This window comes from Chinchilla lanigera, unplaced genomic scaffold (genome assembly GCF_000276665.1).
Source record: "Chinchilla lanigera isolate Chin_1 unplaced genomic scaffold, ChiLan1.0 scaffold00007, whole genome shotgun sequence".
Lineage (NCBI taxonomy): Eukaryota > Metazoa > Chordata > Mammalia > Rodentia > Chinchillidae > Chinchilla > Chinchilla lanigera.
Genome location: NW_004955408.1, coordinates 22,943,690 through 22,966,987, shown reverse-complemented (window position 1 = coordinate 22,966,987; position 23,298 = coordinate 22,943,690). Strand labels below are relative to the sequence as shown.

At 43.3% G+C, this 23,298-nt stretch overlaps 1 protein-coding gene across 2 annotated transcripts in view; it reads right to left on the bottom strand.

Moving 5' to 3' along the window:
* Dock2 (dedicator of cytokinesis 2) overlaps positions 1-23,298 on the bottom strand; it is a 429,458-nt gene that overhangs the window by 92,845 nt on the left and 313,315 nt on the right. For both annotated transcript variants that reach the window (XM_005376310.2, XM_013509168.1), the window contains 2 exons: positions 8,214-8,312; positions 4,377-4,471 (listed from right to left, as the gene is read on the bottom strand). In XM_005376310.2, coding sequence (XP_005376367.1) covers positions 4,377-4,471; positions 8,214-8,312 — 194 coding nt within the window. The remainder of the gene's footprint in view (positions 1-4,376; positions 4,472-8,213; positions 8,313-23,298) is intronic.

The following is a 23,298-nucleotide window of genomic DNA, read 5'->3' as shown; positions in this document are numbered from 1 at the left end:
GGAAAGGAGGAAAGGAAGAAGAGAGGAACAAAGAAAGAGGAAAGAAAGTCAGTTGGAACGTCCAGACTAACTGAGAAATGAAGCTTGCCTTGCCCACACGAATAGTTACATATCTTTGGTGAAGAGAGATTGGTGTCCTGGGCAATGCCAGAGTAGGCTAAATCATGGTACGTGTTCTGTTTTTCAAATGATGTTGAAATCCCCCTTCCCTAGCTGTATGACCTAGCTTGTGTATCTTGCCAATGTACAAATCTACAATGTATTTCCGGTGGGAAGCAGCACAGCTTAAGATCTTGGGCCAGGAGCCAATGGTTTCTTTGTTTCATACCAGTGATGCAACATTCAGAAGTCACCCACCTAATTCTGTCTCTGCTTCCTGTATCAAATGTAGATTATGTTAGTGCAACATCATAGTAAACTTATTGTGAGGATTAAATGAGTGAATACATGTAAAACATTTACAAGAGTGATGGATCTGGGTGATTAAGAAATGTTAACTGTTATAATAGCACATAAAATGCAAACACAGTGAGATAATTTTCAGGGCTCCATAAATGTAAAGGATTCTTGGGGCCAGAAGATGAATGGAACGTACAGAGTTATGTGCCCATAAGGAACACAAATCATCACCTTTTTTGTGTTCACATTAGCATATGCTTCTCTAATCCAAGACTAAGTTTGCTGATCCCTCAGGGATGTTGACACCACTGCTGAAGTCTTCTCAGACTCTGGTGCTATACTAAAAAGTTACTCAATTCTATCCCCACACAAAAGGGAAAAAAAAGAGATCTATACTAGGAAGTTATCACTATCTTCATTTTTTTTTTAGATCAGGAAACTGACACTCCCACAGGTTAAATGACTCCCCCAGGAAAGGAAGGTCACAGAACTCAATAGTCTGAAGCCCAGGCTGTGATCCTAAGTCTACCTTAAAATTAAATTGAAAAGTAAACAAAAATACCTGGCTGATACTTAAGAGAGATAAATATTCTATTAAGGGCAATAATTCTACCATCTTAGATCCCTGAGAAAATTAAATTCTAATTTTCTAGGTTTGGAGAATTAAGGGTCATTGCATCATCTCAGCAGCCCTGTCCTAAAAAGGACTGAGATCTCCTGAGTGGATTCTCACAAAGACTCTCACGTAGCTCAGCATGTGTTTCTCCCAACACAGCTATGTAGGCGGCTCAGCAGGGGAAGCTTGCCTTAGAGGGCTCCAGCCATATCAGTGGTAGACACTTGTACATTTGTTGTCCATCATCTCTTCCTTTTTCAGGTACTAACTCCTAGGTTTACCTCTAGAGAACTATGTCCCCTGCTTCCCCTTTGCTGCCAGTCTTTGAAGTTTGGATAGAACTGGTCATACCACCCTCAGTTCCGCAGACAGGTCATGAGATCCAAAGGTGACATTCTTCTGACTACAGAGGTTTATGAACAGGCACGTAGCCCAGACTCGACTTTTGAAGATTAGGCTGGGGACTTGTGTGGTACCTACTGTTGGGCAGATTTTCCAAAAGACGGTTTGTTCTATTTGGGAAATAAACCCAACAAGACATTTATTTGCACCTTCTAGAGCTCATTTTCTCCACTCAAAAGATAGCATCTGCTTGCAAATGAAGCCAAGAGAGAGGAAAAGCAGAGACAGAGGTACAGATTCCTTGCATCACTATTTTAGCTCCTAGATACATCCATGCTTGAAGCCATACTTTGGAGTGATTTCAGTTATCTGAAGAAATACATTTTCTTTTACCTTAAGCAAGTTTGAATTATTTAAAAATCCTAATCAATAAGTGCCCTTTGGATACACAAAGTTCACTGTTGCTTTTTATGAATGTTAAGTTCTGTGTCAGAAGCTGGAAATACAGCGATAAGCTGGAGGAAGTACTTGCCCTTAAGAAACTCATTCTCTAGTGGGGAAAACAGTCATACAACAAAACAATTATAGGCAGTGGAGTGGAGCACTAATAGGGTGATGACGTGAACACAGAGGAGGGAACAAGTTCTCCAACCATGAGGGGATCCAACAAGGGGCCACCAAGTAGGGATTATATGGTCAAGAATTTGCAGGATGTTTCCATGTGACGTCTAGTCAAGAGGAATAGAGGGATGCCTAGACAGAGCCATAGCTTATGCAAAGTCATACAAGTACGGAAAAGTAGGCAACAGGGTGAAGCTGAGTATATCTGAGATGTAGTAGGTGAATGAAATGATCACTCCCCACGTCTTCTGGGTGCTTCACATAATTGGGCAAAACTCCAAGACTTTATCAGGCAAACAGAGAAGGGGCCCACATGCAGTATAAAAAGCAGCTGCAACCTCAGTCCAGAGATCACTGATCACTGACATAGATACGACTAGCTGCATAACTGTGGGCCTCAATGCAAAGTGACAATGTAAGTCCACTTGTTCAAAAATTAAGAACTAGAAGATGATACGCAAGTGTTAGAATTAGCATAGGGCCTTTAGGACATGGATTGTGTACAACTGTACAGGTCTCACGGCCTGGAACCTGGTGCAGACCTCAGCACTGCACAGAGACAGGACCTATCCCTGTGGCCTGGGTCTCGTTCGTTCCAGCACTTTGGTCACTGAAGAAGTCAGCCTTCACCCACATGATATGAACGAGGAGACTCAGGCAAGGTGACTGTGCTGTGGGGCTTTGATCTTCCTCTTTCCACCGCAGCCAGAGAGGCACACGTACTTCCTTCCACCTTGACAAACACCTGCACCAGCTCCTAAAGCTGACCCAAGAGTACCAGGACAAGGTGTCTGCAAGTGACACGGTGAGGTTCTTAGGCATTCAGGGAGTGGAAGAGCAGCTTTTCAGAGGACTCAAGGTCAAGGATGGAGGCCTACTGGGGCTGGAGTCAGCTCTTAGGCACACATGAAAGAGAAACTCTTAGATGTATCTGATGACAAAATCATCAATATTTCAATGTTCATGGTCTTTCTTCTTTCTCTTCCACTAAAGAGAATTCTATGTTTGCCAGTTTGACTTCTTCTACCCTCTGGGGACATTTCTGTCTTTGCCAGACAATGTTTGACTTTTATGATAAAGAACAAAGGCACTAGATGGAGGGAGATAAAACAAGAAGCCAGTATGAGATAAAGGGTTTGCTATGGATGGGAACTAAAATAAAAGTAAAAAGCTGAAGAAAAGGGGTGCGATAGTTTATATCTAAAATATCCACCAAAAGTCTCAGAGGTGGGGTTTTGGAAGGTGATTGGATCATGCATGGGGTTGCTCTGCTCATCAGTGGATTAATTCATTGATGGGGTCATAGATGAATTGTCCTTAGGAGTTGAGCCTTTGGACAGTGTATCTTTCACCCTGGCTCTTTCCTGTCTCTCTGCTCTGGCTGCCATGTGGGCAGCATTCCCCTCGTAGGCCCCGCCACCATGATATTTCTGCCTTGCAACCATTAACCTGGACTGAAACCTCTATAATGATGAATCCAAATAAATCTGTCCCCCTTTAACATGGATATGCCAGGTACTTTGTCCCAGCCATGCAAAGGTAACTAATGCAGGGGAAAAGAAACGAAAGAGTCAAGAAGGCCCTGTTGAAATGAATTCATGGATGCGAGGTGGGAATAAGGTTCTGAGGGAAACCAGAGGAAATCACAAAATGTGAAAAATATTGGGAGGCAGAGGAATAGAGGATGAGAATACCCAGAAATATTGCTGAGTGTTATGGCTTGGATTTCATCTTGGTGAAATGATACTGAAGACCTAGCAAGTAAAGACTGAAAATATCTATAATTATTTTTATCTCATGTTGTGCAGGGCCATGTGGGATCTGAGCTATACTTGGGTTACACTGATGCTCTATAAGATGCTAATAGGCATTATATACACATACAGAGACACACCAATTGCACAGCAAATGGCTCCAAAGGTAAATTAACCAGCAAAATGCTATATCCTAAATCTTGCTCTTAGAAAAAAAATCACACTAGTGCAGTAAAAGCTCTGAGAAGTTCAGTAGCACAGAAGCCTGTTCGAAGTATTTAATGCAATACTTTCTAAAGTTACTTTACCATATGTCACACGATGTATTTTATTATCTTAATAAATTTTAAAATAATATAGTTTTAAAATGGCTTTCCTACTTTTTCCTGTCTTGAGAGTCTAGGGAAGGCTTCACAGGTGAAATATATGGCTGTGACTGGGATACGAAGAAGCAGAAGGTTGGAAGGACATTTTGAGTAGCTTTGAGACTGGTGAGGTGTTCTTTCTTGGGTTTAAATGCAGAAAGAAAGGATCTGTGAATGCCTTAATTTCTTCGCATTAGGGTACCTTATCCCTCCCGGTGATCTTTATCATTAGTGTGGGGCAGGGGCATGGTGGCTTTTTGGAAGCAGGTAGCAGCTCACCTGTTCTGAACCATACTCATGGCCATCCAGTCTCCAGGATACACATTTTTCCCAATGAGGTCCTTGAACATGATGAAGGTCTCCATCAAGAAGTCCTGGAATAATAACACAAAAACCTACTTGTCATCCTGTTCTTCAGAAACTGTCAGTGAGTACCCAGACCCTGCTGGTTCTCTAAATTTGTTTGTATTAATTTTTAGAAAGGGAAGGAGCACAGCTTTTCCTTAAGCAATGCAGTGACACTCATTGCAGTGGACTGTAAATGCAGGCTTAAAAGTTAGCAACCGAGAGACTGCTTCACAAATAAGTGGAACATGAATATGGAATGAGAAGACATTCGGAAAATAAAGCACTATTAATTCTGTCTTTGAGAGTAAAAAAGCAAATGTATTCGTTGATGTGGCAATTTTATAATCATTTTCCCAAATATGTATTTAAGATGGAAATAATCTACATTATATGAAAGCATCTCAGGTCATTGAGCAAGCAAACTATTATTTAAATGAACATCTAATTAGCAGTGCTGTAAACAGAGCTAATTCTACTGTCACACTCATGCACATGAGCGGTTTAAAGGAAACACAGTGACAAGGACTCCATTCCCTTCCTTTGAGGGGGTTCAAAGTGGACTTTAATGCACTCTATCAGATTGTGCAGTGGGCTGAACTTGTTCTCCATCTCTGCAGAAAACAAATTCAAGATAAATTGGAAAGCAAAGACCAGAATCACCAGCCCTCTTAAGCTGGAGGTAATAAAGCTGTATCACCTGGATGCTTTAGGTAATGCCTAAAAGCTAGATGGGAATCTACTCAGAATTCTTTTCTTGAGCAGTGGTTTTCAAATAATTTTAACTGCAGATTTCTTTGTTCAACTGAAATCTCACTTGACACCCAATATGTGAAATAGATAAGAGTAGATAAACTCCAGTGTGTGTGTGTGTGTGTGTGTGTGTGTGTGTGTGTGTGTGTGTGTATGGTAGAAGATAGTGAGGTTAAGGACATAATTTGAAGATCACTGCTTTATGCCAAAATACAAAATTCTGGAAATGACGTTGATTATTTCTCAGCAATCTTTGTTTTGAGGGCAAGTTATCTCAGTGATCTAAGTCCCAGCTTCCACATCAGGAGAATGGGGGTAACACCTAACTCCAGGGCTCACCATGCAGATTAAGTGCATCCTGCCTGTTAGATGCTTAACATGGGGCCCAGAGCCTTACAAATCTCATTAATGCTGGATGAGGATGGTGGTGGGTATTATTATCTAACCTTGATATCACTTGGGGAAGTTTGGGTCTCATGACAGGCACATCCCCTTGCTATGGGGATGAAGCAGGCTTTAGCCTTGTAGACGGTCAATGCAGCTTCTCAATGAGGGTACAGCATGGTACAAGAGTAAGAACCAAGGTTCAGATCCAGCCTCTGCCCACATTAGCTATTGTCTCTTGAGCAAACAGATTGTAGACTTTAAAATGTGAGTCCTAACCCCTGTGTCATACTGTTGTGAGGCTGATAATAATAATAAACAAGGGTCCTCTTTCCACCTCCCTTACCAAGAAAATTTTCTTTCCATAAAAAATAAAAAATGAGGTATCTATTTCCATGTTGCAGGACACAAAAATATGAGGGAAGAGACAGGTTATTTGGCTTCCTTCAATTTTTAAATTCATTTTTATTTTTTGCATATGCAGGAAAAAAGTCCCAAGCCTTTGGGGAGGATGACTTGTTGGCAGGTGGATGAAAGGGTAGGGCAGTGGCTGCCTGATTATTCCCCATGTTGGGCCACTCTCTGAGGTTGTTGACTGCTAGAGTCCTGGTGGCTCCAAAGAGAACTAAGTGTGAGTTCCCCATAGCAGGACTTCTGAGTCTGTCTGCATTAAGGTGACAGTGACAAAGGTGACCACACTGAGAACAAAGAGTGCTCTGCTATACCCCCAGGATAGTGAGAGCATCGGCTGGTCTGTACGTTGATAAATTCATTTGCTGCAAAGGTACGAGCCAAAGGCCACATGCCACAGGCAGAGAGTCCTGCAAAGAAGTCCTGAGAGATGAGAAGGAGAGGACTCGGTGGCCAATTTCCTCTCTGCATTTCTTATCATAAGGTAACACTGTTATACTTTCCTGTTACTGAGCCTCTACTATGTTCTCATGTAACTCCTTCACAATACTTTGACATAAATAATATTATCCCCACTTTATAGACAGGAAACCGAGGCTCAGTGAAGTGTAGCTGACCTATAGTCACACAGCTAACCAGTGAGAAATATAGGATCCAAATCTAAGGCCATGTAGAAACCCTAAATCTATTGGAAGAGAAAGTGGGTCAAAATCTTGAAGACATAGGGGTAAGTAGAGTTCATGAACAAAACCCAAACTGTGTAAGAAATACTTCAAAGAATCAACTGGGATCTCATCTTATTTAAAAGCTTTTGCACAGCAAAATAAATCACCAACAAAGTGAAAAGATAACCCACAGAGTTGGAAAAAGTTTAGCCAATTGTCCCTCAGACAAAGGACTTCTATCTAGAATATATAAAAATTTTAAAAACCCAGACACCCCCAAATTTAAAAAGCCAATCCAAACATGATCATCTGAGATGAATACACACTTCTCAGATGAAGAAATATGAGTGGCAAATAAATACATTAAAAAGTGTTCGGTATCAGTGGTCATTCGAGAGATGCAAAATAAAACAACACTGAGATTCCATCTCACCCCAGAAAGAATGGCTATCATCAAGAAATCAACCAATAACAAATGCTAAAAAGGCTGTAGGGAAAAAGGAACCCTTCTCCACTGTTGGTGGGAGTGTATACTAGTACAACCACTGTGGAAATCAGTGTGGAGATTCCTCAAAAAACTAGGATTAGAGGTCCCATTTGACCCAGTTATTCCCCTTCTGGGTATCTTCCCAGGAGAATTTAAAATATCATACCACAGTGATATATGTGTACCCATGTTTACAGCAGCACAATTTGTAATAGATAAATCTTGGAAACTACCCAAATGCCCATCGACTAAGGAATGGATCAAAAGATGCAGTATTTTTATGCAGTGGGATACTATTCAGCCATAGAAAAGGATAAACTTGAGACTTTTAAAGATAAATGGATGCAACTAGAGACTATACTCGTAAGTGAAATAAATCAGACTCATGTGTAAACATCATACTGTCTCCTTGGTGTGAGAAATTGAAAGAGTAAATAGGTTCTAAAATGTACAATAGATACTGTGAAATGGGAAGAAATTGTTACAAAGGAAAAAGGAACTAGGATGGGTGAAAGGGGAAAGGACAGTAGGGAAAAGGGAAAAAATGCAAGTCAGTTATGCTGTCAGTGTCTCTTAGTTCATTAAAAATGAAGGTTTGCGCTAACATCAATTGGAGAAATTTTTATACTCTTATCTTGTACCCTGAGCACCTACTTTAAAGATAACAACATATAATGTGTTAACTATTGTTGTTCTCCTATTATGTTGCTATGAAATTTTGCTTTACCTTTATTCCATCAAATAAAAAAAAATCTAAGGCCATGGGACACCAACACTCATGCTGTTAAGTCCCAAAGTATCCATGATTTATCAATAAATATTTGTGAAAGCATGTCTAGGTAACGTGGTAGATAGTCAGGTCTTGATTCTGACATGAACTGAAGACATGCTCCAAAGGTGAGACATATTAGAAACAGAAAATCAGACATGCATGTTTATACCTTGAACACACACACACACACTCGAGATGTGTGGGGAGATCCTCTTGTCCCTAAACTCATGAGAACCAAAAGTATGATATGTCACACTCGCCTCCCATTCCCTGTCACCCCCAGCATCCTATAGACTCACCACAAGGTCTGAGCTGGTCTGGAAGGTCTCAATATAGAAGGAATAGTGTTGGTCACCCATCTGGTCTAAGATAGCTGTCATACATGCCACAAAATGACTCTGTAAGAGATAAAGAAAAAAAAAAAACAAAACACCATGAACTATTGGGAAAGGAACCATGGGATTGATCTTTTCCACTTCTTTGATTTCAAACTGGAAAGCACCCAACCACCCCAGATAAATCTGAAAGAGCCCATCTAGCAATGGAGTAACTCTCCTTTCCAGAACAGTATGTAAAACTTCCCTATGAGAAAATGTCTCCTTATCACCTATTTACCAAAAAAGCATTCACTGAACACTTATTATGTGCCTGGGATTGCAACCAGGGTGCCAATCTCAAAAGTAACATGTGATCCGTCATCTCTCCTGCTGCTTGTGCACTGGGCAAAGACCACTGCATGGGTGTCAGGAAATCCAGCTTATGTAATGGTGTTGGAGATTGTTTCATTTTCTGATATATAAATCCCAATTGCCTCATCTATAGTATGAGACAATAATCCATTGGACAGTCCCTATCTTCCCCCAGAGAAATTGCCAGAAGGATCAGATACCCCTATAGCACATTGGAGCACAAAATGTTCTCTGCAGAAGGACCTGTTATTGGATCACCCTGAGTCAGCCAGTGAGAGAGCCTAGGATCCAAGGAGAGCCACATGTTAGGTCTACTGAGCATTTTAAAAAATGAGAAGAGATGGTGCTGCACTTGGTGAGTTTATGATATAGTTGGGGAAACATGATTAATGTCCATGAAGAAGAAAGTACAAGATGCTGGATCTGGGAAGCAGACCAAAAGCCTCGAGGATTCAGACAAGAAGGAAATTATGGCAGAGATCTGGGGAGAGATGGGTCTGGAAGGTCCCTGGGAGAGGAGGGCTAAGAACCACACCTTTCAGGCAGCAGAATGCACAGCCAGCCTCCTATGCTTTCTCCCTCCCAGATGGGAAGGTATGTTCTTCAGGTGTGTTTTCTGCTCACACTAGCACCTAAAGCGGCATGAAGAGAAGTCTATTCTGGAATTTGTACGGGAAACAATGGCCACTGATCCAAAAGGGGTGAGAAACCACTCTCAGCTGCCTCATGCAAGATCTCACTGGGGAGAAGTGATCTACCTGGGACTTGGCAAGAAGAAGGTCTACCCGGGACCTCCTGGGTGTGACCCACCCAGAATAGACTTGCAAGAGAAGGCCTGGCTGGAATGATGCAGGCATCTCCAGGAGCCATCGCAGTTAAAGTTAGGTTTGGAAATATTATGTTTAAACAACAAAACAATGGGATTGGTTTAACAAACTGCTGCCTTTGTTTATAAAGTATTCTCCTTAATTAAAAATAACAAATATTAATGCATAGATATCTGCATATACCCACAGATTACGGGTTCACAATTTTGTATCAGTGGTGGAAAAATATCCCAGTGACCCCAGGAAGCCCCTCTGCATTCCTCCCCAGGAAGCCTTTGTGTAACCCAATGTTTCTCAAGCTCTTATTCACCAAAGTAGCTTGCAAAAACATGGATGCAGCTTGTTTCAATTAGGAAGTTAGGGACAGTACTCAGGACTAGCTATGTAGGTTGTGGGACCCAGAAGAAAATGAAAGTGTAGGGCCTTTGCTTCAAACATTTGAGAATTTCCAAACAGCCATGTGGTCTTTTAAAGCAAGGGACTCTGTATAATGAAGCAGGGCACATACACACAGGAAGCCGGCCCCGCTGGCCTGTGACTACCACACGTGCACTGTTTAGAAAAGATGCAAGTCTGGCAAAGCACAGAACTGGAGCTCTCCGGAGCACTGGCCTATGACACTGTGGGTTGTACCTTCTTGATGGCTCAAGTAAAAGCCTCTCTGCTCCAGCCTTCAAGGGGTGGCAGTGTTTGTGAAAGTCTTCACCCCTTTCAACCCAGACGGAAACATCCCCATGGCTGCTAACCTAATCAGGTCTCACTTAAATCACAAAACAAACTTCTGTTTATACCTCCGGGCAGATGCATGAAAAAAAAGAAAGAAGAAATCCAAGGGTTTGAAGGGTATACAGGTGTAGTGGTGTGTTGGTTGTGAGTGTGTGTGTGTGTGTGTGTGTTTACACGCACTGAAGCCTGTGTTTCCTCTATTCCCTCCATCTCTTCTCTCTCCCTCCCTTAAAGAATTCAGACTGTGGCCACTAGAGGTCTTTTCTTTTCACATGGTAGCTGCTGTGCAGTTTGTTCGGCTTTTTATTTATTCCTACGTGAGCAGACCCACTACACTTCTTGCATATAAACAGTGAAAATTACAATATAAAGGACTTTTTCTCCCTTCTCTTGGAGTTATTCTGCTGCTGCTCAAAGCCAGGCTCGTTGTGCAAGGACGGGGACAGCCTCTGCAGGTAATTGCACTGCTTCAAGGTAAGAGATGTGGGAAAGGGTTTATTTTTTGTGATCGATGATCTTCTAAGAGAGAATGCTGTTGTCTCTTGGATAATAGTTTACTTTTAAAGCTTTGGCTTAAATGAGTTCCAGGATTATGAGCGTGTGTGGGTGTGTGTGGTGGTGTGTGGGGGAAATCCACCATTGTCAGAACTGCAGGCTGCCCCAAATGCATAGATACGAAATGCTTGTTATTTCCAGTGGCTTGATTTGAATTTGAAGGGGTAAAAACAGAAAATGTAAACCTTAGGGGTCAGGTTGCCAGGAATTACCTTTAAAAGGCTCCATTCTCTAAAGCCCAGTTTAGGGAAACTTCTATGCTTAGATTTCAAAGGAAAGGAAGGAAAAAAAGAAACCAGGGGGATTCTCATCCCCGTTAGAGAGAGTGACCATTTTATGAAACAAATCATTATCATTTTATTACGAGTTGGTCGGTGTGTTGGAGTTCAGCTATCAACCCAAATTACTTTTACCAGCTTGTTAATTTCTTTGTTCTAACTGCCACATAGAAAAACCCAGCTGGGTGCCTTTCAGTAGGATTTGTAGTGCAGTGTGACTGAAGTTTGGACAAGTTACCTGCATTTGGTTGTTAAAGCAAAATGGCAATGGTTTACTTCCAACTGGGAGCATCCTGTTTTTCTACTAGAGTGTCTAGCCCACTTTCATATCAGACCCTTCAGAAGTCACACAGATGAACAACTGATACCTGAAATGGAGTGAGACACTGTAGCAGCTTCGTGTTCAGAAAATGCTCTTCTCTACCATTTGAATTTAAAAAATACCTTGTCATACAATGATAGAACGATGGAATATCAGTATACTTCTTCAACATGCGTCTCTTTTCCAATAGTATCCTCAAAATTGCCAGTGCATCTTGCCCCTCTCCCTATTTGCAAGTTTGAGACCATACTTCCACAACCTCCATGTCTTATTTTTTTAGAACGAATTGGGGGTGGGGGTGGGGGTGGTAATCAGACTGCATTTGTCGGATTTGCAACCAAAATAGCCCTAACATTGACATTGCTCAAACTTTATCACTTAGAAGCCCAAACTCTAGCTTCACCGGTAATCTGGAAAAGCCCAAATACTGCATGGGGGAGCTAAGGGGTAGCGGATGCCTTGTAGTTCAGACTAATGAGAATCCCCCTCTTCCTATCCCTGGCAGAAATCCTGTAATCGACATATATTTACTACCAAGGCATGAGGCAGCCACTCATCCATACCCAAGCAGTATGCCAGGTGTCTGGATAGGAAATTGCTTCTTAAAACAGAATACCAGTGGGACTTGCATATTAAATTCCAGAGAGATACTGAATCCGAGACTCTGGCGCAAACCAGGCAGAATCACCTCGCTCCTATCAGGGTGGTTTAACGTGTGGCTAATGAATCACAGCATGAGGAGACACGGTTGGAAACTAGGTCAAATGTGTAAAAATAAGTACAATCATCACAGGCACTTGGCTGATGAGGGGCTACTTAACACAATGAGTGGTAGGGCTTATTTGCTATATAGAACTCTCTTCAGTGATCCGAGACGATCAATTGTTTTAATTAATTCAGCCCAGCAGCACACAGCCAGGTCTTGCACACTTGTAAGAGAGGTGAAATTCCAAGGGAAAACAGTCAGGGTCTCTCCACTCTGTGATGGCAAGATACAGAGAGAGGGGGAGGAGAGAGAGAGAGAGAGAGAGAGACAGAGAGAGAGAGAGGGAGAAATAGTATTGTGTGAGAAAAATTAATTATCTGGGATACTAGATGATTTTAATCTGGAAGTGGCCTTCCTCAAATCGTTGCACTCTCTTCTTTGCATTAAAAAATCACCATCATCACATTGATAATGCCAATAGTTTTGGTACATAACACTCAAGTTAAATATATCTATTTAACAACCTCTAATACAAACACACCTACACACACACACACACATACACATACACACACACACACAAAGGAGTTCCGTAGTGCCTAGTGAGGCAAGAAAGCGGCTATCAGTTTCTCCTGCCTTGGAGTAGCAACAAAATAGGGGAGAGGGCCTGGTTGCGGCAGAGGCACCCCCTCGCACCTGGGGTTAGTGGGAGTGATGAGATCGCAGAGGGAGGGAAACAGCCAACTTCGGGAGCTTAGTACCTAAATGCCAACATTACTATGCGTACCAGCTGATGACACGTTGCTATAGTAACTTCAAATAATGTGCACGACCAAAATAAAATAAAATATAGAAAGTGCCAGGGAGAGGAGATGAAGGAAAGTTTGCATGCCGAGGGAGGCTCACGGGGAGATGAAAAGTTCTTTCTGTGAGCCATCCTTTGGAAACTAAGAGTAGCCAAATGCCACCCTTGGGTTGCTGCGCTATTCACCCCGTCTGTCAGGTAGTTATGTAACAGATTTTATTCAGGGATGAAACTAGTGCTGTCTGTGTGGTGGATTCAGGACTGGAAGTGGGAGACTACCGTGTCAGGGAAAACAAGGACTCTAAAACCCATTCATCTTAGAGCTTTGTCAGACAGCACAGAGTTACAATTTGGAGCAACCTTTAGGGGTAGCTAAAGTATACATCCTCCTGCAGCAGCTACCAAGTTCTGGGTGCTGTGCTGGGTGCCAGGGGTAGAGCAGTGGGCAGAGTAAGATGGAGAAGGTCATATTCCAAAGAGTTTACATCTGCTTCTGTCAAGATGTGGAGCATAGGAACGGGGACCTAAGAGACAGGCAGCCCAAGTTAAAACTTCAGTTCTGCCTTTTACTAGCCTTGTGACCTTGAGGACAGTGTTGTACCTCAGTCGCCCCACCTATCAAAGAGGACAAAAATATTCCACACTTCATAAGGAATAAAGGATTAAATTAATTTGTGTCAAGACTTTAGAAAGTAGAAAGTCTTCAATAAATACCAGCTATTATTACTACTATTGTCTTGGTGCTGACTGTAGTCCTGAGAAACTGTGCAGAGTAACTAGTTAAAATTCCTGACCTGAACAGAGGAAATGATTCTGTCTGCCCATCACTGTGGACACAAGTGCTCCCAGTCGCAGCATGGAGCAGCTATGTGCCCTTGACTCTGAACAAGCCTCTGGCTAACAGCATGTCTCAGGTCCAGCTGTTTAGTAAATCGAGTGTGTGCCTCTTGGAGTGCTAGGAGTGCTAGGAGATTTCTTTTGTTTGGGGACACTTGCTGGCAGGTAGAAAACAACAACGGTGCCCAAATGGCTCAAAAGCACAAAATACAGCTGTCTTCAGGGAAAACTTAGTTGCCCAGCTACTTGGCATTAGGTGGTGACCGTCTTTGTATGCTGTGACATTCTTTGGCTACCCAGGGGATGCTGCTGTGCCACAGAGTAAACCAAGTCACTTTTCATCTTGGGGAAGCAGCTCAGTGGGCACAGATCCAGGAAGTTTGTGTGATCTGCTCCATGTCAAAGGCACAACATCACAAGAAATCAGGAAGGTGCCTCTTGGATGCTGTGTCCTCTGGATGCATTCTGGCATGTTCCTTCTGTGAAACCAGGGAACTCCAGGAGGGTTAGCTGTGTGCACGCCTGGCTGCCGATGTGGACATTATTGATGCATCAACTCCAGAGCATAAACCAGGGTCGAAACTGTGGGCCTGGTGTCTCCTCAGAGAGCTCTCCTCACTGACGAGGAGCAGGTGGGGAGGTGGAATGAAGCCGCTTTGAATCTGGGCTGGAAGAGGAGCCTGGATTCGTCACACACTCTTCCTTGGAAACTAACACCTCTCACCCTGGCTGGAGCCTGTGCTCCTGGTTTGGCAGTGTGAGCTCAGTTTAAAACTTCCAAAGGACACAAGGGGATATTTAACCGCGAGGAGGAGGAAGGGAAACAAGTCCCATTCATTCCTTCCTTGTGCCCAAGACTCTGCCTTCATCACTTCCCTGATCCTTTCATCAGTGCCCGGAGGTCAGTTTCATGCTTATTTTACAGATGAAAATGGAAGGCGTGGAGGCGAGGCAACTTGCCTTGACAGACACAGTCTGTGATAGTATGGGAGCTAAAATCAGGGCCTTTCTGACCCCAAAACCCATACTCTTTGTACCTGTCATGTGCACACGATCAGCTCCACCTGGCAGCGATTTTTGTCCATTTATTCATTGCTGTATTTCCAGGATCTAGAATTGAACTTTCATATTTAATGGGCTCAATAAATATTAGATGAGAGATTGAATTTATTATCGTATTCCCCATCTCTACAAGCATGTTACAAAGACCCCTGTGCACAAACTCTGAACAGTGAGGGTCAAGTGTTGACCACCTTCGCCTTAGGAGAGGCCAGAAATCTAAGCACGTTTGCTCTGAGTGAGACCACCAAGCAAGGTCAGACCCTCACCATCTCACGGAATCCTCTCCTCTCACCAGGAGGGCTCTAGGAACCCCCAATTGAGGTTATTCTTTCACACATTCCTAATACAACAAATATTTATTGGGTACCTACTGTGTGCCAGGCACTTTTTTAAGTCCTAGGGATACAGCAATGTCAGGGTTAACAAAAGCTTTGCTCTTAAAAAGTTCACATCCTGGTAGGGAGGGGCCGTGGAGAAGGGGCAAACTTTGAATAAAAGAACACATAAATAAGGCAATGTTAGACAGTGACTTGTGCTACTAGTGAAATATTACAAAGCAATGGGTGGAGATAGAATGGGAAGGAACATGTTTTAGATAGGGTAGTGGTGACCTCTCTAAGCACTGAAAATCTGGGTGATGAGAATTGTTCATGCAAAAATCTCGAAGAACATCCTGGGGCAGTTGAAGAGCAGATGCAAAGACCCCAGAGTGAGGCCATGCTGTGGGTGTCTGAGGAGTTGCAAGAAGGTTGCATGGCTGGAAGGTAGGAATGAAGGAGAGTGAGGTCTAAGATGGGGTCAGACAGACAGGCAGGGGCCAGATCCTGTGGATCCGTGAGTCAAGGAGTGCAGTTTAGATTTTCTCCTAAGAACAAAGGAAGCCATCACCCGGAATTTTAAGATCACTGTGGCTGCTGTGTGCTGCAGGAGCCCCACATTCAAGAAGTAGTTTGTGTCCACACATAAGCCCGTATTCAAGGAACTATGCTCAAATGGTTCCCAGGGTCACAGGTTCATGAAATGTGCAAATTATGTTTGCAGCGTTGGCCCTTTCTCATTCCTGGTGGTGTCATCCTTCCTCAGCAAGTGTTGCTTGCTAAATGAGTCTTTTATAGCAATATCTGGTTCTTCTTCCACAGAGGTGGATGCAAATTCTAGTTTTACTCTGATTCCCTTTGTCCAGATTCACCGGGCTCAGCTCAGCTCCCTGGTGGCTAGTGCTGAATGAACAATAGCCTGTTCCTGGCTGCCCCCAATCATTTGAGTCTGGGGGACCTACCTGAGAAGCCAGCTTGCTGAGAAAAAAGGGTTAATATTCAGGACCTCATCCAATTCTTAACTGAAAGATCTTTTTTCTGTGTCTAACTCAGTCTGTGGTGGGTGGAGAGAATCACAATTCTGATTGCAAAAAGAACAGTTTCAGAAACAGGGATTTATTTTCACTGCATACACCTGTGAAGGACTTGAACGCTTCATGCTGAATGTCTCAGGAAAGGCTGTACAGGGAAGTCTGCTTTGAGCCCTGAACAATACGGAATAGTCCTTAGCTCGTGCTCCCAGGAGCACTGCCATGGTATGGAGTAGCAGATGCCTATCCTCAGTAGCTCCTCAACATCTTCTGCAAACATGTGCACATAGGCTAATTGAACACAGGGTCCACCTTCCACAGAAAAAAGTGTCACAAAAGGATTTTAAGTCTCAGGCAGGAGGAACTATGAGTCAATCATAATAATAACAGCTACCGATGAAGGGCTGTGTGTCAGATACTGTGCTAAGTCCTCCTTCCTCCATCTATGAGGAGTTTTTATAGTTGTAGGGTCATAACAAGAGAAGAGAAGAACTAGAAGGAAGAAAAGCTATTATCAGGCATTTATGTTTCAGGCACTGCTCAAAAGTACAAGGATGGTCATAAAAGCCAACAGTTATTGAGTACTTATTATGGACCAGGTCTTGCATGTGCTTTCTTTCTTTTAATCTTCTCAACATTTGCTAGATGTTGGAAATATCATTTATATTTTAAAGATGAAACCAAGGAGTGGAGAGGTTATATAATTTGCTTAGATCAGCTTGACTCCAAAATGCTTTTGTTTTCTTTAGGAAGAAAAAAAAAAAGACTATTGCTTTACAAATATCAAGTAATCATTTTATAATTAAAATTAAGCAATACTTCAAAGTATAACACAGTGAAAGTATGTAATATTTCATTTCAGCATCCCTCCCACTGCCAAACAAAATTGGAAATTTTGGGAACTTTATCCTAGGCATTTTTCATGCATCTATAGAGATGGGTGAAGGAGGAAAGGATGGCTAAATGAATGCATCGATGCATGGATGGAGGATACACAGGTGGAGAGATGGATGTGTGGATGGATGGGTAGGTGGATGGATGGATGGATGGAAGGATGGATGGATGGATGGGTGGATGGGTGGATAGAGGTAGTCAGGTGATATAGACAGATCAGTGATAAGGGTGGATACAGGACCAAGCCTTCCAATGACGATGCTCTATGGCCTATGAATCTCTCATAATCTTAGTTAGGTTCATCTAAAGATATTCCCTCTATTTTCTGCAGTGGTTAGGGATCCTATTGTCAGGAATGACTCTGTGGAGTACCCATGTCACATACTAGGAAATATATCTGGTTTCCTACCAAAGCAGCTTTGCTAGAAGGCATAGGACACAGTCTATGTCCTGGGATCAAACCCCAGCTTTATTTGATATGCTCTGGAACTATGGAGATGCCACTTTGCCTCTTTGAACCTCACTTCCCCCTTGCAAATAGAGGTAACAATGCTGCCTCTATAGGGAGAAAGAAGTCAGAAGGCATGTACAGAGGGTCCCCACAGAGCCTGGCACTCATCCTTCAAAAAGACTTCTCGCAGCATTCAGCCTCAGCTTCCTTTCTCATTCTCTGGGAATAGTTTTCTGATCAGCTGTGGCAAGTAAGAGTTTACATTTGGTTCACTGGTGGAGGATGATTTAAGGCTCCCTGTGGACACTGGGAGCTGCATTGCGGATAAAGAGTTGTATAGTCTCTCCCTACTCTTTCTGCTTGGCAAAGCCTCTGTGGTGAAAGAGGTGGACGGGCAGGCAGATGGGCAGGTGAATAGACTCATTCACAGACACAGGCAGGCGAGGGGGTTTCAGGAAGGAAGACTACTCTGTGGATAAGAGGGTTTCTTCAACTTCCCTGTGAAGAGTGAAAACATCTGAGAAAGTCTCTCTTGTCTTATTTTAAACCTTCAGCCAAATTTACTAGCTAGGCCTCTTTTAGTTCCTCCTCCACCTCCCAAAGTAGGTATAGATGTCCCTACTGCAGGGGACCTGGTGCTGGTGGTCACAGCACACACAGGCACCGAGGTCTGCTGACAGCTTTCTGGGCCTGCGTGCACAGGTGCCCCAGTGAAAACTCTATCGTTCAACACTCTCGTGCTTACCTGAAGCAAGGGTGCACTGAAGGCACGGTTCCTAACTCAGACGAGGGGAAGGTTTCCCCTTCCCACACAGTTCTTCATTCTCAATTAACCAATTAACTAGCAAAGAGTTCCTTAGCACCTACTGTATATAAAGAATTATGCCACACGGGATCATTGTCCACTCCCCGTCAGTCTCAGATTAACAGGGAGATTCTATCTATCTATCTAATCTATATTTGTCACCTACGTATCATCTATTTATCTATTGGCCATCATCTATATCTATTGATCTATCTAATGTGCATCTGTCATCTATCAACTATCTAATCTATCAATCTGTAATCTATGTATTATCTATCTATCTAATTTGTCTCTACCTGTTACCTAAGTATGATCTATCTATCTATCTATCTATCTATCTATCTATCTATCCATCTATCTATTATTCATCTATCTGTCTATGAAATCTTTCACTGTAATTCTCAGTGAAGGGCAATTTGGCCACCAAAGAGCACTTAATAGTCTAGGAATAAGTGAAGGAGGTGGTTATTCCTAATGTGTAGTGGATAAAGGCTAGGGAAGCCGGTTAAACATCTTATAATATATAGGATGTCCCCCACAACAAAGGATGACTTACCCCAAGCATCACTAGCACTGAAATTGACAAATTCCTATCTATGAAGAAAAAGATGTGTTATGATGCTAAAAAATAAGGCAAAATGAATGTTACAGGTAATGTGTGCTTTATGCTTTTAAGAAGTGGAAATAGTATTTGTGGTTAGGGATGTTCAGAGAAAATTTCAAAGAGCATGTAGATTTAGGGAACTGTAAAAATGAGAGATGAAGTTAAGAATGGGAAAGGACAGTTTGGATCTAAAACAGAAAATATATTTCATTTTATGCTTTGATTAATTTAATTGATTGGTAGTGACCATGTGGAGAGTCTTTGTCAGAAATGATTCTAAGGCCAAGTCTTAGCTCAGCAGGAAAGAGTGTGATGATCAATTAGTGATGTCTGCCAGAGGTAAGGGCAGGGAGTGATGGCACATATGCTGAGAAACTGCTGACCCACTTTCGGATGTTGGAACAGGATGAGGACAGAGGAAGAGGTGGAAATGAGCAAGGTGCTTTAGTACAGCAGAATTCCCCAGGGGGAGATCACGAGAGGTATGTGGAGGGGCCAGCTGTGGCAGGGCCTTGAGTGCCAGGCTCAGGGCTTTGAAGTTCCATCTGTAGGTAATGGGATGCCACACAGGCACCTGCCTACTGTGTTGCCCTTGGGCCTGCTCTGCTGACAAGGTCTTGAGAACTAAAGAAAGTTACTCAAAGTCCTTGCTCTTCGTCTCTATAAAAGGAGTACTGTTTCATCTGTTAACAGTAAAAATTGGCAGAATCATCATGGTCTGGCTTTTATGAAGCTGATCCCAATGATGAAAAAAAAATTCTATGGAGCTGAACTCAGAGATAACTGATTGAAAAGCAGACTTTAAGGGTTCACATTAATGAGCTCCTGTAAAGCTCTTTTGGATAGAAAATTTCTTCTGATGTGCTGTGTGTGCGTGTGTGTGTGTGTGTGTGTGTGCAGTGCATGTGCGTGCATTTACACATAAGGAAGAGAGTGGCAGAAGGGCACGTGCAGCTGACCCCATGGCCAGGACACCGCTCTGCCAGCTGATCTATGCTCCCTGGCACGCTAGCTCCTGTTCTGGCAGCTTCCTCCCTGCTCTGAGAATGATACTTCATTGATTCATTGGTTTGCAATTTTCCAAGTGACAGCATACTCACATTTTTCTTCTTTCCTTCCCTCTGCTCACCTCTCCCCTCTTAAATTCCAATTTGTCCCACTTCCCTGTCCTTTGAAATGGGAGCAACCCCTTCCAATCACTGTGCTCTGCAGTCTGCGTTAGACGCCTGCAGACTCCCTCTAGCCTCGCCATCATCAATAAAGGTGATACTGCAGCTGGGCAGACTGCGGGTTCTCCCCCACCTGCCCCACCCTCCCCTTGCTGGAGCAGAAAAGCTCCCTGGCCACAGGCCCCTCCTGAACCCAGCTCCCATCCCTGTGCTCTGAACCACACTCAAAGAAAAATCAAGCGACACAATGAAAAATGCCATCTAGAGAGTTGGCCTGGTGGTGCCTAGATATCAGATCAACTTACTAAAGCCACATATCTGCTAAATCCATCTAGGAAAGAAGAAAGATGTCACAGTTGTCTGGACTGATTTGTTCCTTAAATCTCCCACTGACTCTTTCACCCTGGCAGGCCTGGAGAAGCCCTGACAAAAGTCTAATCAAATTGAAGCTCAGAATTAGAGCATAGTTGGGGAGGGTACACGCTGGAAGCAGTCATGCAAGCCAGCCTTTTGGCAACACAGGTGGGGAAGCCATCATCCAGAGAGGTTAGGTAGCTTCCCTGGAGTCACACAGCTTTTGGAAGTGGCAAAGCAGAGACTAGATCACAGCTGTATCACCACAGTGTGACAATGACAATATCAGCCTGCACTACGTCCAAACAATGCTTCTCTGACCCGCCAAGTTCCCACAAACAAAGTGGCTATTCTTCCTCAACCTGACCATTCTTCTCCAAACCCCCTATCCAGGGAGTTTGTCCTGATAACCAGAATAAATGGTACTGTACTGATAACTAAGGCTGATATTTGAGATTAAATATTCTATATCTTCCTCAACCTCTAGATTTCCAGGTTTAGGGCAAAACAAACCATTGAGTACTAATTTCATCTCTCAAAAAAAAAAAATTGAATGGGTGTTTTTATCAACATCATCCATCCTTCTTTGATGTATTACATTCCGTGCTCGGCGTACAGATCTGGTTGAGAACATCAAATTAAAAACCAAACAATTGATCACTGAAGTCATTCTGTGTGATGACAGTCACCTGAACATGCATTTAAGAGGCTTCGGGGCAGGCATGCGGTGGGCTATAGGAGGCTTCATTCACATCGCTTGATCCAGAGAGCCCCAAAGGGGTGGCCCACAGGCCTGACTCAGTTCAGCGATGGGCTTTGTTTGGCCAGCTCCATTTTTAAAACATTTGAATCTGTTGTTGACATTTAAAAACCAGAAGAGATTGCCTAACATTCTGGATATTTGATTCCTTGCAGACACTTGAAAGACCTGGCAACTCCAGGCTACATCTCCTCCTGTGACACCAAGAGCCACTTCCTAGAGGGCTGGGAGGGCCCCCACTTCCCAGGGATCAAGGCCTGGCTTCATTTCAGGGCCACCAGCCTTGGGGTGTGCCCGGGACTTTTGCAGTTTTCCAACTGTAAGTCTGATGTTCTAGGAAAAGACCTTTTCCCAGTAAATCACTGACGTTCCTTGCCTGGCCCCATTGGGCACTGCATGTGTGACCCTCCTCATACTCCCTTGTTGGCCCTGAATGATGTTCCAAGCTGTCCCGCATCGGAATCCTGCTTCTATCTGTCTCCAGGATCTGACTGTTGTACACTTCCTGCCACTCCCTTGGCATGTGCAAGCCTTTCCTGATTTCACCAGATTCTCTTCTGTCCCAGGTAGAACAGGACAACCCCTAGCCACAATACTCCAGCCACTCAATTCTTCCATCTTTTATTGCGCTCAGTTCCACTAACACAGCATCAAGTGAGCAGACTCTGGGGCTGACCTTCCTTACTTGGCGTGTGTTAGAACTATAATGACACTGAACAATGTGAAAACTGTACAACCCCAGTTGAAGACTCTGTCTCTTTGCAGTTATGAGTTTAGCCCATGATTCATCAAAAAATAAAAACCACCGTACAGGTATCTGCACTACACATTCGAAAATGGAAGAACATTTGGGCCGTCTGATTACTGTATCCAGCTCTCCTGCCGCCTCTATGTGGTATCTTAACCATAGGCTCACATCTGTGCCATTAGCTCTGCAGACACCAGGGCTGGGACTTTCTAGTCCTGTATCCTCCAGGCCTGGCACATACCAAGTGCTCAGTGAAGGCTTCTCAATCGGGTGAATGAATGAGCAGTTGAACTGTCTTCAAAGAGGCTGAGAGAATTGTCTTTGCTGTGATTTTAAGGAAAAATGTCCTCTCAGTTGTCCCAGTGTCCTAAGAGCCCCTGAAGCTTATCTCATTTCTGCGTCATATTATAATGTGAAACAACCAATCTTTGGCTGGGGTCAAACTGTCATTGTTTTGGCCATTTCTCATAATACCACAGTGTTGATCATTTTAGGGTCTTTTCTGATAAATAAGAATTTCAGGAAAATTTTTCTTTCCTTGAAGCCTCAGACAATCCATCCAGCTTGCTTCTGGACATTCCTTCTGGGGCAGGCAGCTCACAAGCAGCTCATGCTAGCATGTCAATATTGTCCTTCCTTCTGATCTCTCTTCCTTCTGCCTGTCTGCCTTCTCAGACCCACCCACTTAGGGAAGCCAGTAATCTGGCCATAGTGCTGGATTCTGCGCGCCCTCTCTTCTCATAATCAGCATATTGCTCAAAACTTTGTCTTGTATTTCTCTCCCTCCATTCTCTCTGCATAGACTGATGCTATACCTTAACCATCTGGATTATTATAGCCTCCCAAATGTATCCCACTCTGCCCTCTCTAATCCATTCTCCACGTTGCGGTCAGTGTCATCTTTCTATAAGGAAAATTAGAGTAAATCTCATTTCAGCTGAAAACCTTAAATGGCTCCCACTTTCTGTTAGAATAAAGGGGCAAACCTCTTTGCACTGCTCTTAGCACAGAGTGCAAATTCCTCTAGGACACAGCCCGGTGGGAGCAAACCCACGGAACACGTGCTGCAGCAGGCCTGCCGGCATGCCAGCCAAGTCGCCCCAGCAGCTGAGCATCAGATAACAGTTGTTTTTTCTAAACTAAAACTGCAGTATTCAGGTTTATTGGCAGTATTAGCACTTCTTGATAAATAGGTGGGTTTTGGGTTGGAGTTTGGGCACTCAGACTCTGAAAGGTTTGCCATCCATTCTCCTCTAATGCACAATTTCAGATCTCCTCTGATCTCCTCTAGCATTTTGTCTACAGGCTTCTCCCTTTGCCTGAAGCACTGTTCAGTAGCCTCAGCTGCAGTCTCTCTACCCCTTCAACAACCTTTTGAACAATTCTCCTGATTACCTCTACTGAACCTCAGATCTTACATTGGAAATGACTTTCTTGAAGAAGG